Below are 18015 nucleotides of genomic sequence, written 5' to 3'. Positions count from 1 at the left end.
CATATTGGTACGTATCTGTACCCTTTAAGTATGTACCTTTCAAAGGCAAATATGTACCTCTGTGGACTAAATTGTACCTTATAGTGCTATGGTACCATAATGTACCTTTAAAAAAGGTACCAATTTGTTCTTTTAAGGGTACTGCCCCAGTGACAAGCCTTTTGTACCCTTTGATGGCAAATTTGTACCAGATACAGCACATTAAAAGACCAGTATACTGTTTATCACATTTATTAAACATTCAAAACAATTACAATTCTGACATTTTACAGTATGAATGTTTTAAGCTCTACAGTGTCACAACAGGATGCATATATTTACAATTATTAGCAATTTTACAATAATGAAAAATCTATATTTTTCCTTCAGTTCACATTGCATTCATTGTAACTATAACCTTAACATTTGATCAATTGTAAACAGCACATAGCACTTCAGTTACCATTTTTAAACCATGAAATAAAACTTGTGACATTAACAAAAGAAGCACTAGACCTCATTTTAAGTACATCTTTCTACTGCATTCTACATTTTCTAAAAATAGATAATAAAAAAGTAAACTTAGAACCAAGTTTAAATGCATAATTTAAATAATAAAATGCATAAATGTGATAAGATAATATTGATACGAATTCTAAAAAGAAGAACTATAAAACACACTAAAGATTACCAAGGATTACGTTTATGTCAATACCTAGTAGATCCTCTTCAAGCATCTCTTCTCTTGCTTCTTTGGAGACTTTGGCTAATGGAGCTTTTCTTTGAACAAGCTCAAGCACCTTTGGCACAATACTGGTAAACGCCGTCCTTGAAGCGCTGGCTTAAACTGACAGGTGATGGATGCACTTGGTCAACATCAAACAACTGAAAAAAATTAGAAAATTAATCATTCACTTTAACCAAAACAAACAAAAGACATAAAACATTCTAATATTCTTTGTTGCCTCTTTCATTGCCATTTCCCTTAAGTGATCTCATTGTATAAATATTACTTGGCTTGAATGACTATATATTTATATATGAGTTTAGAATATTACAATGTTTTTACAATAGAGTTAAAGCTGTTAATGGTCATTTTAGCAGATGCCTCTGCTTATATTGACATTCAAAATGTATTTTAAGCTGAGAACTGATTTAAAATGTCACTGACCCCTGAGGTTGTCTTCAAGAAAGGGTACTTCTTTAGTATATCCTCTCGCACCTTGCTGTACTGGATATGCAGGACATTCACATGACCTTCAACGGATGATGCATCCTCTCCAATGACAGCAACCACCTATTGGATCAAATTTAAAAGTCCATATTAATAAAAAATACAACTGCAAGCACTGATTACTGGGGTAATAAAGATGAGATGATGTTTAAAGACAGTTTGTGCAGAGTGGTTTGGAGTTGATCAGAAATTAACTTCTGAGTTGTGTATTGACACAGTAGTTACCCTCTGCTGATGTCCGATCATCCCTTTGTTTACGCCCTCTCCCTCTAGCTTACAGTCCTTCCAACCTAAAACTAACATTAGTGGTGAAACCAAAATGGTGAGCAATATTGAAGCTTTCCGGCCATAGTTTAGATCAAGCTCAGACAAGTATGATGAAGATGTTAATGGATCTGTTTGTCTGCAAGTGGACGCATCAGAATAGAGCAGAGCAGAGGGACTCAGACCCACTTCATTTCATGTGGTGCGTCACAATAGAGACCTTCATCAAACTGCATTTATTTTGTCTGTTCCTGCTTCATCCCAATTTGAGTAAATACTCAGATGTGCAGTTTTAAACGTGCCCATCATGAGAAAAATACTGCGACATTTTAAAAATGGGGGACCCACTCCAATGAAAGTTATTTTTTAAAATGTAGCATTTTTATGATGACATATTGTTATAAGATTTAAGAATAAAACTGTGTTTCTGAATATTTATTTTCTCAAATTGGGATGAATCAGGAGCAGATGAAAAAATGTCATTTGAGAAAGCTTGTAGTTGTTACGTACAAGCTACATTTGGCAGGCCACAAGCTCCCTGCTCCGCTTGTCTTCATTCTCCTCGTCTGAGTTGGCATCTGGCTCACATCTATAAGGCTGGATAGCTCCAATATTGCACGCCAATTCTGTTGCTTGGGGGTTGTGAGGGACTGTAAGGTAACGGGAGCGTAAACAATGGCATGATGGGAAATTAAGGCCGGTTAACTCTGCAAAACAGTCCTGTCAAGAACTTGAAGGTGAATTCCAATTGAACTGCAGAAACCATGTCCCAGAAAACATTTTCCCCCTCAAAAACTGCATAATCAATGTCTGTCTTTGTATAATAATAATAATGGATTGGATTTATCTGCGCTTTTCCAGACACTCAAAGCGCTTACATTGTGTCCATTATTCATTCACTCCTCATTCATACTTGGTGATGGTAAGCTATGGTTGTAGCCACAGCTGCCCTGGGGCAGACTGACAGAGGCGTGGCTGCCATTTCGTGCCTACGGCCCCACTGACCATCACCAGGAGCATTCATACACATTCACACACCAGTGGAGCCACACTGGAGGCAAGGAGGGTGAAGTGTCTTGCCCAAGGACACAACGACATTTTGGCTGGTGGGAGCGGGGATCGAACCGCCAACCCTTCGGTCATTGGACGACCCGCTCAACCCCATGAGCCACTGTCGCCAGTATAGTCAATATCTTGTTAATTATGCAGAGCTTTGTTGAAGGAAATACAGAAGAATTATATGTTTGTATGATGAGGACAGTATTCCAGAATGTATTCAATGTGTTGTGACTTACTCGGTGCAATCTGCTGTTTCCCTAGAAAACTTTAAACTAGTTTGGACGATCTGCCTTACTGCACTATTTGACAACTAAACTGAATTGGAAAGACAGCCTGACTTTGAATGCTTGAAATGACTTTGTGAAAAGATTATTTACTTACTTTGGCAAGAGAGGTGTCTTCAACTCTTCGTCTTGTTGTAGGACTGTGTTGTAATATTATTGTGTCATCTGAGTCCACTTCAGTATCTCCACTTGAACTGCTATTGCAGGTCTTTGCAGGACAACTCGGCTGATCTGTCAAAGTATTAAAGCTTTCAGTTACTGTAATATTTAACCAGCACGAGCCAGTTTAGCTCGTGCTGGTTTGCGGCGCCTTCCGTCCGTGAAACCCGGGTTCGACTCCGGGCTGCTCCCTGTTCCCTTCTCTACCTCTGCCGGTTCCAAGCCCGGTTTGAGAAGGTTGCGTCAGGAAGGGCATCCGGCGTAAAACATTGCCAAATTTACCATGCGACTTGTTCGCTGTGGCAACCCCTGATGGGAGAAGCCGAAAGTGGAAGAGTTACTGTAATATTTAAATTAGTATGATAGCAAAAACAAAAAAAGTAAAAACAAAGATTTTTAAATACTGACCGACTTAACAGTTTAGCAGATTTATTATCTTGTCTAAGACAGCAATAGGATATAAAACTCATACTTATTTGCCCGTGTTTTGTTCCCCACACTATCCTGTCAAATAAATCACTAACCCTCAGACTCCTATTGATGCAAATATACAATCAAAACTCTTCAGCTCAAAAATGTTCTTAATTTAGCATGTACTTAAAAGCAAAAACACAGATTATTTCCCTTGGAAATAAATTCAGGCATCAAAGGGGAATTTACCCAAAACCATCTAAAACAAAATAGATAAATTACAATTTAAAAGAAAAACTTCACCTTCTGGATTTGTATCTTCGGCCAGACAAATTTCCAACACACCAAGGTTTGGGTTTTTTAACAGGAGATCAAAAACCTGCTCATCAACTTCTGTCTTTGAGTCATCAAACACTTTCAAGTCCAAGGTTGGGATGTTGAACTTTTTGGCAGCTGTGACACAGCAAAATTATGTTTAGAATACAGCACAGAGATTATCTTTAAATTAAGAAGCAATTAAAAAAATCTTTTTGCATCACAGCTGACAGTTTATCCACAAAGTTGACTGATTCCTGTAAAGAAAAATGCTGGAAATTGTGATGTTTCCACTCACCGCATTCCCAAAAGGATTTGTAGGTCAGCTGAACTTCAAAACATTTTTTTTTTTTGGCGTTCGACATGTTCACGCACAGCTTGCATCTTTCCTGGTGGGAAAAAAAATAATATATTACAAAAAAGAAAAAATATTACAACACCAAAAGGTACCAACACAGCATTTATTCAGATCTAAGCCCTGTTCCAAATAAATTAATACATTTTAAAATAGTAATGGGAAATATACAGTTCACACTAGCTGCCACAGCAATGTTGCAGAATTTGCAGAACTGCTAAAAAAAAAAAAAAAACACTGGCGACAATGCACTGGCTTCTAAGGGCCTACAGATTTATTTCTTGGAAGTTCATTTAAAAAGAAATATTTTTTCCTGGTTTATAGATGAGTTTTTGGTATGGGAAATCGTGACGAGTATCTGGAATCACGGACCTCCATTTAAAAAAAAAAAACTCTGCAGGAGAATGATCAAAATCAACAACACAGTGTAAACTTCGCTTGACCAACAATGAGCGATCATGACAACCTAAACAGTCTGTCACTGTCTTGCATTCGAGAAATGGTGGCTGCGCGCGCACAGCAGCTAAGGCAGGCTGACATAAATGGGAAGGACCGCCATACTGCGGTGTAAAAAATAAAAAACAAACAAACAAACAAAAAAACACCTTATTGGACTCCTACACATTACAGATTAAAATGATTAACGCATTGAATTCGACGGACCTGATAAATATCAATAGGAATTATGGAGCTGGTCGTTTCAAAAGTAGCTGGCTTCCTTAAGAAAGACAGAAAGAAAGAAAAAGGGGGGGGGGGGGGGGGGGGGTAGGCAACAACAACGGTGCATCAACGACAGCGTACATCGGTAAAACGGCCACAGAATTATCTAGTGAAAAAATGTATATATTTCAATGTATTTAACGGACCGCGGTACAACACCAATAAAAACAACAGCTTAATTTATTTAATGGTTGCATTTAGTATCTCCACTTGAACTGCTATTGCAGGTCTTTGCAGGACAACTCGGCTGATCTGTCAAAGTATTAAAGCTTTCAGTTACTGTAATATTTAAATTAGTATGATAGCAAAAACAAAAAAAGTAAAAACAAAGATTTTTAAATACTGACCGACTTAACAGTTTAGCAGATTTATTATCTTGTCTAAGACAGCAATAGGATATAAAACTCATACTTATTTGCCCGTGTTTTGTTCCCCACACTATCCTGTCAAATAAATCACTAACCCTCAGACTCCTATTGATGCAAATATACAATCAAAACTCTTCAGCTCAAAAATGTTCTTAATTTAGCATGTACTTAAAAGCAAAAACACAGATTATTTCCCTTGGAAATAAATTCAGGCATCAAAGGGGAATTTACCCAAAACCATCTAAAACAAAATAGATAAATTACAATTTAAAAGAAAAACTTCACCTTCTGGATTTGTATCTTCGGCCAGACAAATTTCCAACACACCAAGGTTTGGGTTTTTTAACAGGAGATCAAAAACCTGCTCATCAACTTCTGTCTTTGAGTCATCAAACACTTTCAAGTCCAAGGTTGGGATGTTGAACTTTTTGGCAGCTGTGACACAGCAAAATTATGTTTAGAATACAGCACAGAGATTATCTTTAAATTAAGAAGCAATTAAAAAAATCTTTTTGCATCACAGCTGACAGTTTATCCACAAAGTTGACTGATTCCTGTAAAGAAAAATGCTGGAAATTGTGATGTTTCCACTCACCGCATTCCCAAAAGGATTTGTAGGTCAGCTGAACTTCAAAACATTTTTTTTTTTTGGCGTTCGACATGTTCACGCACAGCTTGCATCTTTCCTGGTGGGAAAAAAAATAATATATTACAAAAAAGAAAAAATATTACAACACCAAAAGGTACCAACACAGCATTTATTCAGATCTAAGCCCTGTTCCAAATAAATTAATACATTTTAAAATAGTAATGGGAAATATACAGTTCACACTAGCTGCCACAGCAATGTTGCAGAATTTGCAGAACTGCTAAAAAAAAAAAAAAAACACTGGCGACAATGCACTGGCTTCTAAGGGCCTACAGATTTATTTCTTGGAAGTTCATTTAAAAAGAAATATTTTTTCCTGGTTTATAGATGAGTTTTTGGTATGGGAAATCGTGACGAGTATCTGGAATCACGGACCTCCATTTAAAAAAAAAAAACTCTGCAGGAGAATGATCAAAATCAACAACACAGTGTAAACTTCGCTTGACCAACAATGAGCGATCATGACAACCTAAACAGTCTGTCACTGTCTTGCATTCGAGAAATGGTGGCTGCGCGCGCACAGCAGCTAAGGCAGGCTGACATAAATGGGAAGGACCGCCATACTGCGGTGTAAAAAATAAAAAACAAACAAACAAACAAAAAAACACCTTATTGGACTCCTACACATTACAGATTAAAATGATTAACGCATTGAATTCGACGGACCTGATAAATATCAATAGGAATTATGGAGCTGGTCGTTTCAAAAGTAGCTGGCTTCCTTAAGAAAGACAGAAAGAAAGAAAAAGGGGGGGGGGGGGGGGGGTAGGCAACAACAACGGTGCATCAACGACAGCGTACATCGGTAAAACGGCCACAGAATTATCTAGTGAAAAAATGTATATATTTCAATGTATTTAACGGACCGCGGTACAACACCAATAAAAACAACAGCTTAATTTATTTAATGGTTGCATTTAGCTGAACTTCAAACGGCTGAGGCTAACCGTTAGCAAACTCCTGCTCGTAGTTTTCAATCTCCTCACAGGCACATACACGGTGGAATGGCAGCATTCCACTACACAAAAGTTATTCCTTACAGATAAAATAACCGAACCTGCTTAAAACAAGTTTCCAACTTATTTTTGAGCAATTAGCAGACTTACCTCAGTCACATCCTCTATCTTCCTCCGGCCGCTGCGGGATAACAAAATGGCGGAAGAAACGAAACTTAAGAAAGTAGAGTGGGCGTGGTCTCGCTGGTTTACTCCAACATATTTCCTCTACGTTTTTACACCTACTTAAATAAAAATTACAGATGGTAACTCCGAAAAAAGTACTCTCTCATTTTTCCTGTCTAGGTACAAAAGCTAAAAGGTACTAATATGTACACATAATGTAACGTAGTAGCAGAGAAATTTACTTTTTTATGAGAATGTATGATTAGAAAAAAAAACTTAAATTAACAGCTCAAAGACTAGAAATTTAAATTGAACTCAGGCCAAGTTAAAGTACACCATATAAGGTTAAAAACATCAAATAATTTTGTCTACATTGTGCTTTTGCTGTAAATTAAAGGCAAAACTTAAAACAGCTCTTATATAAGTAAAAAAAACAAAACAGGCTCACACTAATACATGTTTAGAAAGTTATTATCTTGATGCTCTGCAAAATCAATAAAATATAATGTGCTTGTGTACTGTTCAGAACTTGTCATAAAAGATGTGTGGTATCTTAAATATATTTGGTTATTTTGTGCATCTTTTCCAAATAACCAACAGCGTATTAAATGATTTTGGGTGACGTTTTATACACTTTGAATTATTACTTTTGTCACACAAGTGATTGTACCTTTGTTTGTGGAATAAAGGGTCCAAATATGGGCCCTCTGATGGTTGGAAACATATTTGTACCTTTTTTATCCTTAAATGGTACATATGAGTACCCTAAGGTGTAATTATGACTCACTTAGGGTACAAATGGGGAATTTGTACCCTAAGTGTTCACAAACGTACCCCAACCGTACCCTTTTTTCTGACAGTGTATTGTAAGTTGGAAAATAAAGAAAATTTGAAAACAGTTTTAACAGTGTAGATTCTAAACTTGAAAAAAGTACAAAAATGTGAAAAATGCGTATGTTTGAGGTCTTCTAATCAACATCTCTTAAGCATTCCAAAAAGATTTGCTGTAAGAATAGAGGAGATATCTCCTTTCAAGTTGTCGCTCCTTGTCTTTTTTGTAATTATACTTTATTAACTTTTCAAGAAAAGAACACAACACAAACCAGCACAGCAGATATCTAATAGTAAAAGGTAAACATACACAATATAGGTAAAACAGTGACTGGGCAGTGGTTAGACTTAGCTTGGAGCCAGTCTAAAATGGAGAAGTGAGACAACTCCTTCCCTCCACTAGTCTGAGGGCTCATCTTAGGCAAGTGATAGCACCCTCAAGCCTCCCTACCTAGGGGCACAGGTTCAGGCATTGGCAGCAGGATGTCTGGAGGTGGAAACGGCAGATGAGCCAACAGCCAATGGCGTTAACACCTGATGGCATGCTGATGAGCCTTAAAAAAAAAAAAAGCTGAGGCCAAAGGATGGCATGAACTAGCAAGTGTTTTGGTACTGCGGGGCAACCTCTTCGTCAGCCGTGTACGCTGGACACTTGTGTACCACATTGTATGTGGCGTTTGAGGACCAGAGAGGCAGATGGAAGGAACACTTTTATAAGCTGCTAAATCAAGAAGGTTCAGTAAAGTCAAATGCATGTCAGAATCTGAAAAAAAAAAAAAAGAAGAATGAACTGTTTAGACAATTCAGTATGGAAGAGCTCAAGTACGCTCTGAAATCAACAGCAAGTGGTAAAGCACCTGGTCTTGATGGCATGTCATCAGAGATTCTGAAATATGGCGGCGAGAAGTTGTGTGAATCTCTGTTAGATCTATTTAACAGATGTCTTATCTCTGGTACTGTGCCACAAGACTTCCGAGATAGTTTAATTGTCACCATCTACAAGAAAAAGGGCGACCGTGCAGATTGCGGAAACCATCACTAAACCTTATCACTACTGGCCATAGCTGGAAAAGTGCTTGCAAAGATTGTCCTGAATAGATTAAAGACCAATGCTGAAGAAGTACTTCCTGAGTCTCAGTGTGGTTTGGATTGAAGATTAATATCTCTAAGACCGAACTACTGTATCAGCCTCCCACATTATCAAACAAACACCAAGAGACGATTATGATCCATGATGAACCACTGAAGTCAACAGAGAGTTTTACTTACCTGGGCAGTACCTTAACTAACTCAAACTCAGCTGATCTGGAAGTGGAACAGAGAATAGTTTCTGCCACTAAGGCCTATGGTGCACTACAAAAGAGACTGTGGAGTTGCCATGACATCAGTACTAGTACCAAAGTGAAGGTATACGCAGCCGCAGTCATCCCCTGTTTGCTATACGCCATTCACTCCGTGAATTCCAACGGGCACATCACCGACGTCACTCCGTAGCAACCTCAACCGATTTCAAATGCTTGAGATGTGATCGCTTCTGCAGATCCCGTGCTGGGCTAGCAGCACACATGAGAGCCTGTCATTTTTAATCCTCAAACTTAAGACAGTCAACTTTGACACACGAAGGACAGCCCATATACTAAATACTTATAAATACAAAATGTGAGCCTCCTTTACAAAGTATATCAGATAATTCTCGAGGAAGGGGATCCAGATAAGGCTGCCACGTCTTGTTGAAAATGTCGGAGTTACCCTTTAACCTTTGTGCCACATGACCCCACCCTTACATTGACGTGTTCTCCCTACCATGATAAAGGTGGATAAAAGTGAAGGGGATTTCATGTAATCCATGGGCACCAGTGAAGATTCCAAATTATTGAAGAAAAAAGGTTCAGGGCAATGTCATTAAATTTCAGAAGAAAAATTTCTACTGGGTGTAGGATTGGTCACCTGGGAAAGAGAGGGAGGTCTGACCAAGGTTTCTCACCTGTAGGAAACCTAAAAAAATCTTGATGTGATATTCTGAATCTATCTTGAATGTGTTCAAAAGACAGAAATTCACAGAAAAAGTTGCAGACAAGTTTTAAACCCTTATCATGCCATTTGTTAAATATCCCAAAATCTAAGCCCGTGGAGAATGCTACGTTTTTAATAAGAGGCTGCATCGCACTGGAAATGTTTTTTCGACCCATTTAAATCCTGATGCTGTTCCAAACGCTAAGTGTAACTATAGGAAAAGTGTTGTTCTTCATCCCCACTGGAAGTTTAGTTGGATCTAAGGATAATAGACTCAGTAGTGAGAAAGGTTCATAACACCAACTGTCTACATGCGGTTCAGATTGATGCAAAAATGAGTGTAAACATCCTGATATAATGCGTAAATGACAGGCCTAGTAGTGGTACTGAAGGTTAGGCAATGCCTGACCATCCCTATCAACCTGGAAGCTGCAATCCTCATCTTAAGACAAGGTTTCTTTCCATGCCATATAAATTTGGACAAGAATCTTTCAATCTCAGCAAAAGTGTTTTTGTTAATCTTAAATGGCAACATTGGCATGGGGTAGAGTAACCTGGGAAGGATGTTCATTTTTATCAGGCTTATCCTGCCCATAAATGACAGGGGGAGGTCAAACCACCTATTTAGATCACTCTTAGCTGACTGCAAGATCGTCTTAAAGTTGAATTTATACATCCCTGAGGTGTTTGCAGATATCCTTAAACCTAAGTATGAAAACCCTTCATATGAACACCTAAAAGAAAAATTAGCAGGAGGGTCCCTTCCCACCCTGTGGCTCCCCAGTGGCAAGGGTTCCGATTTGTCAAAATTAATTTTGTACCCTGAAATTTGGCTGAATTGCTTAATAATATGAAGTAGAATTGGAATAGATCTCTCTGTTTTTGTTATAAAAAACAACACATCATCTGCATAAAGGGAAATGTTGCATTCAGTTTGGTTCCAGATATCCCTGGATGGGTCCTTATAGCCTCCGCCAGGGGCTCCAAAGCAAGTGCAAATAATAGGAGAGAGGGGGCAACAAGAAGGAAACCACCACCTGTCCAACAAGACCCTTGGAGCAGAGGCACTATATAAAAATTTAACCCACCTACTAAATTCAGGGCCCACCCCAAACCTATGCATTACGCTGATTAGGTACCCCAACTCGCCCAGATAAAATGCCTTCTCAGAATCTAATGAGATCGTAAGGGCTTTGGAGTTATTGCTTTGTGAGAATTAAATAATATTTAAGAGTCGACGTACATTGGGGTGGGAGTACCTACCTTTAACAAAGCCCGTCTGGTCAGGCTTCACCAAACCCTGCAACACCTCCTCCAGTCTCTTAGCCAAAATTTTAGATAATATCTTACAATCTACTCAGAGTAAACTGATAGGTCTATAAGATGTGCACTCATCAGGAGGCTTGTACTTTTCAAAATCAAGAATATATGTGCAATATTTAAAGTTGGTGGAAGTTCTCCCTTCTCAAATGATGCTCTAAACATAGTCAGTAATGGGCTGAAAGTTTTTTTTAGCCATTTTGATAAAAAAATCAGGCCCAAACCCATCAGGGCCTGGCGCCTTTCCACCTTTCAGGGAATTAATGGCTTACAGAACTTCTTCTGAGGTTATGACAGATATCACCTTTGTTGTTGGGGCAATGTTGGTAAATCAATTCCACCGAAAAAATGTTCTACCAGATGTGCCGTGTTGTCACACTCTGAGGAATAAAGATGTTGATAAAACTCTTTCATAATTTTACACATCATTTTGGACTCAAAATGTAAACAACATCTTTTATCTCTGAGAGAAGGTATTGCATAAGACCCACTTCTTCCCTGAGCAAGTTGGGCTAGGAGGCGTCCAGGTTTATTTCAAGATTCAAAAATCTGTGTTTCGCATAAAACATTGTTGTTTCTGCTTTTTAGGTAAGTAGTTGGTCCAGAGAAAACCTGGCTGTATCTAATTTCTTAAGCACAGATGGCGAGGAGGATTGTTTAAAGTCTCTCTCCAAAGTGCAAATTTGATGTTCCAGATCCAATTGTTTGGTGAGACTATTCTTCTTCTTTGCTACGGTAAAATAAATTTTAGAACCTTAGAGGTTCTCTGGGAAGCTGGCAAGGCTTTTTTTTTTTTTTAGAAAAAAGCCTTGCCAGCTTCCCAGAGAACAGATGCACTAACCTCTGGTGTATCATTTGTTGTGATAAATAATTCCCATTGGTCTTCCAAATATTTTATCCAGGATAGATCCAATTTTTAACACAGGGCATCGAACCTGTGTTAAAATCGCTTCCAATTAGAACATGAGAGGGACAAATGGGTGAAAATTCAGCCAGAAATTTTAAATAAAATTCACTGTCATATACGTTTCGAGCATATACATTTCCGAGCAATATGCTCACCATACAAGATTCAAGTTATTGCCACATAAAACCCCTCTCTATCTTTTACCATTTTTTTCCACAGTAAAGGGTAAGTTTTTTTAATGAATAAGTATTGCTACACCCTAGCTTTTAGACAGTTTTTCTCAGTCGCTTTAGTACAATTCTCAGATCAGAATTGAAGTTTGCAAATATGTGTGTGCATTTCTCAAAACAATTTGTACAAACAGCAAAACACTATGGATTTCTTGCAAAAGCCTGTAACTTGCTCAAAATCTTTAGTTCATCTTTCAAAACGAAGTCTTTTTGTCATTGAACATGTCAGTGCCATCAGAATGTCAAGTCCTTGTGTCATTGTCTACGAACAAGACAGTCAAATTACTTAGTCATGTTGTCAATATAACTGTGTACTTTAGAGGGAGGTTCTGATGTAAACTATGGCTAAAGTTTGATGATAATTATTGTAAAATTTAAGTTACACCTTTTTTGTTTGATTGCAAGAGACTGGACAAGATTCACATTTACACTTTTATTGTTCATATTGTAATTTGTTGACAGACCATGTCATACCAACATAGAAAAAAGCCACTGCAAACAGTAACACAAAGGGAATAAAAAGATAGGACAATATTCTGTACAACAGTACAGGCAGTGCAGTAGGAATTGGTGTGGTCTTCCTACACCTCTTGTCGTTCCTGTATGTTAGGCCACAAATTCTCATCCACATCACAGCGAATATCCTCTCTTGCAATGCAGCGTGGAAAGAATCTTTTAGGATCTTTTAGAGTGTCTTATCCTGCCTCTGCAGGCGTCTGTTGTGATGTCATCACACGCTGCATCCATGGCAGCCAGGAGGGTCATTTGTGTATGTGGCTGGCGATCATAAACTTTCCATCTCCATGCTGAGAAAGATCCCTCAATAGGGTTGAGGAATGGAGAGTAGCGTGAAATGAACTCCATCCGCATCTCATCAGGAACACGTACATGTCTTCGGCTTCTTCCTCGGTTTGCCCCCTAACCTTCCACCACGCAGCCTCACTCCTCTTCCTCTTCTTCTTCTCTCTGGCTGTTGACCCGGTCCAATTTCTTGTCCTTCCATTGTCAGACATAGAACATTGTGTTGTGCTTCAGCCATGTACAGTATATACTTGCCCATTCATTGTCAATGAGATGCACCTTTGTTAGAGGAAGTCAAGTCACCTGAGAGCAATTTACCAATTCAGGACAGATTTAGACAAAAACATATGATGGAGATGTATAGAAATATGTTTGTCACATTATGACAACTTGGTCAACCATTTTGACTTATACGATGAACTAATGACTAGGTGTTTTGAGGAGTACGACTATTGCACAGTGAACTGTATAATACATTTTGATCAACATGACATAAACAATTGATAATGTAGCAAAGAGCAGAGAATTGTACATAATCATTTGCATGGATGAACTATAGCAATTGCAACTTGTTCTAAGAAGTGAGAAACTGCTTATATGATGTGCACAAGTGACATCATGATGTGAAGATTGAACAAATAGTTTTGGGAATTTCATTCTGATCTAAGAATTGTACTAAAGCGACTGAGAAAAACTGTAAAACAGTTTTCAAAATTTCACCTTTTTTCAAATTAACAATTTATGAATTTTTTTTCACTTTAAAATGATCCTGATTTGACCCAATAGAATACATTTAAAGAAAAATAGATTAATAAAAATATACTAAACATCAACTGATTAAAGTTTGATTAATCTAAAGTCAACAATTAGCTTAACCATAGGTTTTACGTTTAGAGAAAAGTCTACATTAAATTGGGAAAAAATGCAAAAGACCTCATCAATCCAGAAACAATGGAAGTTGTTCTTTATAAACAATCAAAAAAGTGTTGAAGGAAGCTCTTTGCATATTTTAAAGATCCATACAAAACAAAATGCACACAGACCAGCTGTGTTACAATCACATCTTTGCCACCTCTGAGTTGAACATGGATGACACCCGCAGCTGATTTCCTTAACATCATCAAACACTTTATGCGGCGAGTTCATTACACAGAGCACTCAAGCAAAGATTATAAGTAGTGTAAATTGTGCAAAGTTATTGTGCTCACAATAGAATGACTGTGGGTGTGTGAGCATCCATTTCTGTGTTTTCATATGCATTTGTTTGCTTATTTGACATTCTGCAATCAGACTGAATTAAACAAGGAGATAGATAATGGGACATTTGCGTACACAATTATGCAACTGTGGGTGTGTGAATTTGTGGGTGAGCCAGTTCTCCTGTGATTGTTCCAAATGGATGGCAGAGGGGTCATTATAGTGTGGAAAACATCTACGTTGCTGCATTTTAGCATTTTTATGTCACTTAATGTTCAATCATAATAACCAGTGTAGGCACACACACGTAGACAGTATATTTAGATACCACAGAGAAGCATTAATTAAAGTTACTGAGACATAAAAGCTATCCAGGAGCTTCTTAATGCTGGGTATTTTTTCCTGAGTCAAACCAGGATTTACTTTGTGTTAATATAAAGCTACATTCACACAACGGCAGCAGGAGGTCCTGTTCAAGCGGCCACTTTTAAAAAAGTGAAAGTTCATTGAAAGCAGGCTTCTGTGTTCAAAATCACACAAGTTTTAAAGTCCGTTCTCAGGCTCTACGTTTAAACTGGGCGTTCACAGTTGATTAGAAATTCCATTATTGGTGGGACTGTTGGTGCTGAGCAACCCCGCCACCCTTCCCGTCACCCATAAATGAGAGCTCTCCATTTACACGCTGTCCCGCTAGCTTACAGCCGCTCACAACCCCAACCTAACATTACCCGTATAACAGAAATGGCAAACAGCATTTGAGGTATCCAGCCGTACAGTTTGCATTCAGATGCCAGCTTAGACGAGGAAAACGAAGACCTACATGGATCAATTTGACTACAAGTGGATGCATCAGAATGGAGTGGAGCAAGGAGCTTGTGGGTTGCTGTTGTTGGTTCTACGTCACAGCTATAAGCTTTTTACAACTGCATTTTTTTATCTGCTTGTTATTCACAACAATTAGAATGGAGAAATGGTTAGAAATGCAATTTTAATCTTAATATCCTTTATATATGTCCTCCATCATAAGAAAATGTTATAAGAACATATTTAAAAACACCAAAAACATGATTTTCACACATCTTTTCAAATAAAAGAAATGATGATCTGTAAAGTTAAGTATCCATTTAGACTTTCAAAATAACTTTTTTACGAACTTTAATATACTTTTCAGCATTTTCCTATTCTGTTCCCTTTATCAACAGGGTTACACACAACTAAAGCTTTGTTTTTTTCCTGCTGTCATAGAGAGTTTAATCCCCTCATATTCTCATTTGCAGTCAACAACAACATGAAAGCTCTCAGGGTGTGCATCCACCTCACGAAGACAGCTCATTCAGTTTAGCTCCAATGTCGGAAGCAAACTCAAGTTCCGCCACAGCAGAGGCTTCCCAGTGAATCCAGCTCTTTCTGAAAGTGCATTACGGGTCAGTCTACAAAGCTTTTGCATAGAAGGTAATGCTGTCAGAATGTCTGTAGTCCCGCTGCTTTCCAAGAGAGGGGTCTGACAGTCCAGGGAAGGAGACTGTGATTTATTCATATTGGCTTAAGTATGAAGGGATTTCCTCAGAGTGAAAGCAGCAGTATCGAAATAATCCCACAACTGGTGCTCTTTGATTTTTCGCATGGAAGTTTTTCAGCCCCATGGTCTCTTTTAGATTTGAAAGATATCACACTTTCTTTCAGCCTTGAGGTGTGACTCAGATCAATGGAAAAGGTGTAAAAAATACCTTTTTAACCATTAAAGTGCCCAAATCATCCCCCTGCTTTATCATCATATTTAAGTTTTGCTGTTTGGACCATCAACACTGTTGGTTTTGTTAGGGTTAACATGAAATCGAACTTTTTTTGCACTTTTCCACATACTGTTAAAACCATTTTTCCAATTTTAAAAGCCAAAACAAAAAAGACCACTACACAAAAAATAAAAACAATTATAAAACACTTACAATTCATCGCCCCCCCCCCCCCCCCCCCCCCCACACACACACACACAATATAATAATGCATAAAACAATTCTCTAATAAGATGCAAAGTACAAACCTTGAGACACATTTAATGCTTTAGTCACATGGGTTGACCTGTTTGGGTGCTGCAGGTTTTTTCTGGGTTGTTCGGGCCTGTGAAGGTCGTAGAGAGGTGCAACCGCATCTTAACCGGAGTGCAGGTGTCTTGCAGTTTCCTTGAGGCTCGGCCACTTTTAGAGGCTCTATGAAAATGGAACATACTATTTTCAAGCATGTGGTACGCATATCGTGAAGTATTCGTAAGGTTAAAGTGAGTAGTTGTGCGTACTTATGACTAGGGCTGGGTATCAACAATAAGTTCTAGAATAAACGATAGAATAAATTTACTGTTCTAGAATAAACGATAGAATAAATTGACTATTAAAATAATAAACCAATGAGATTAGAAGATCGTTAACACCATACAGTGTTACATGATTTCTCAAACTATCCTCTGTCTCTCCTGCAGGGCGTTTTGGCTTGACCGCTAGACCAGAAGATTTAAGCAAAAAAAAAAAAAGTGCTTTAGACCACAAAATGGTTACAGATTGTTACTTAAAAAAAAAAGGTTTCCTTAAAAACATTTGGAAAATTAATGCCTGTGAGTAAATAAAGCTGCATTTAGTCAGCAATGTATGTTTAGCATTAGCCGTCTTATGGAAAATTCCATTATATCTTAGCATCAAGCTAGTGGACTTTGGCTTTGCTGCGAGAGGAACAGGCATAAAATATCAATCTCAATCGATAATTGATCTATTAAGGTTGGATCGATTCAGATTGATAAATTGATTTACATCAACTAAGTCTTACTTATGACATACAGGTGATGCTGCCATAAAGTGCCTTTACACCACACTCTAGTGGTTAGTGAGGTGTGTGGACTGGCTCCTTACTAACCATATGCAAATGCTGCCTTCCTCATTTCTGACAGTCAGGCTGCATACAAGGACTGCAAACGTATTACGTGAACAGCCCTAGCAAGCTCCCTGCACAGTCTGCATGGTTCAGGATCCTGGTTTGGCTCTTCTGTTAAATATTAGAAAATAAAAAGTTTTCTCACCCCTGGTCTATGATCTTAAACTGTTATGCGGTTCACCTGCGTTCCTCGTACAGATCAGCTCATTTTTTTGCCAGCAGACAGCCCATATCCATCCATAAGGGCAGTTATAACTAAGAAATTTGTAAAAAAATAACTGGTGCAGCGCCAAATGATACCCTTAATTAGTGTTTTAGTGTGCCCCAATTATTACATTTATTTCTTGTGTGTCCTGCTCCGATTCTCTGCTAACTCTGGTTTCATTTGTTGTGGATTTGCCAGGCTTGTTAACGGTCTAGATGGGAGAAAAAAAATATTTTCAACAAAGATCAGAGTTGAGAGGGGAGTCAACATTCAGAGAAGGTTCTGCCTGTTTTTGACAAGCTAATGGCATGAGAGATGTCACATTAAACTGCAGGGAGAGAAGGAGATCAAAGACTGCTCATAAACTAATTTCCCCTCTTTTATGGGGAAGAACCTGCTTTCCTCAGCTCCATATTACCAGTTGATACATATCTGTAGACCTCCATTTTTGAACTTTTCCTTTCATTTCTGATTTCTGTTCCTCATTGCTCCCATGTTAGATTGTCTTCTCACCTCACTCTCCACTTTTTTGTTTGTAGACTCTCACTGCTCCGTTTCCCGAGGCAAATTGTCGAGTCACGCAGCAGGACAGAACTTCAGAAGGGAAGAGGTAAGACCTCTTCAAAAAAGAGTTATTTTCTGCTCTCCTACTCATGTTCGGTCCCTTTCTTCTC

General features: G+C 38.2%; 1 protein-coding gene and 2 long non-coding RNA genes across 7 annotated transcripts in view; 1 reads left to right on the top strand and 2 right to left on the bottom strand.

The window, feature by feature from the left end:
* LOC144994924 (uncharacterized) overlaps positions 1 to 18015 on the top strand; it is a 591488-nt gene that overhangs the window by 59336 nt on the left and 514137 nt on the right. The window lies entirely within an intron of this gene.
* Positions 216 to 4797, bottom strand: LOC105354962 (uncharacterized). Its single transcript, XM_078954350.1, has 6 exons — positions 4724 to 4797; positions 4004 to 4094; positions 3694 to 3843; positions 2918 to 3051; positions 1151 to 1276; positions 216 to 864 (listed from the first exon to the last, which is right to left on the bottom strand). The coding sequence occupies exons 2-6, from the start codon at positions 4068 to 4070 to the stop codon at positions 772 to 774; spliced, it is 570 nt and encodes a 189-aa protein (XP_078810476.1). The 5' UTR covers positions 4071 to 4094; positions 4724 to 4797; the 3' UTR covers positions 216 to 771.
* LOC144994925 (uncharacterized) lies at positions 4815 to 7775 on the bottom strand. Of its 5 annotated transcripts, none has more exons than XR_013658651.1 (3): positions 5744 to 6892; positions 5434 to 5583; positions 4815 to 5032 (listed from the first exon to the last, which is right to left on the bottom strand). It is a non-coding gene; the product is annotated as an uncharacterized LOC144994925 (long non-coding RNA). The 5 variants fall into 5 exon arrangements; XR_013658650.1 differs by lacking the exon at positions 4815 to 5032 and adding an exon at positions 6904 to 7775 and having other exon boundaries at positions 5049 to 5583; positions 5744 to 5834; XR_013658649.1 differs by lacking the exon at positions 4815 to 5032 and adding an exon at positions 5049 to 5223.

The sequence above is a fragment of the Oryzias latipes genome, chromosome 10, assembly GCF_053564925.1.
Source record: "Oryzias latipes strain Hd-rR chromosome 10, Olatipes_Hd-rR_3.1".
NCBI classification, from domain to species: Eukaryota; Metazoa; Chordata; class Actinopteri; order Beloniformes; family Adrianichthyidae; genus Oryzias; species Oryzias latipes.
Note: the sequence above shows the minus strand (reverse complement) of the source record. Positions and strands in the feature narration are given on the sequence as shown.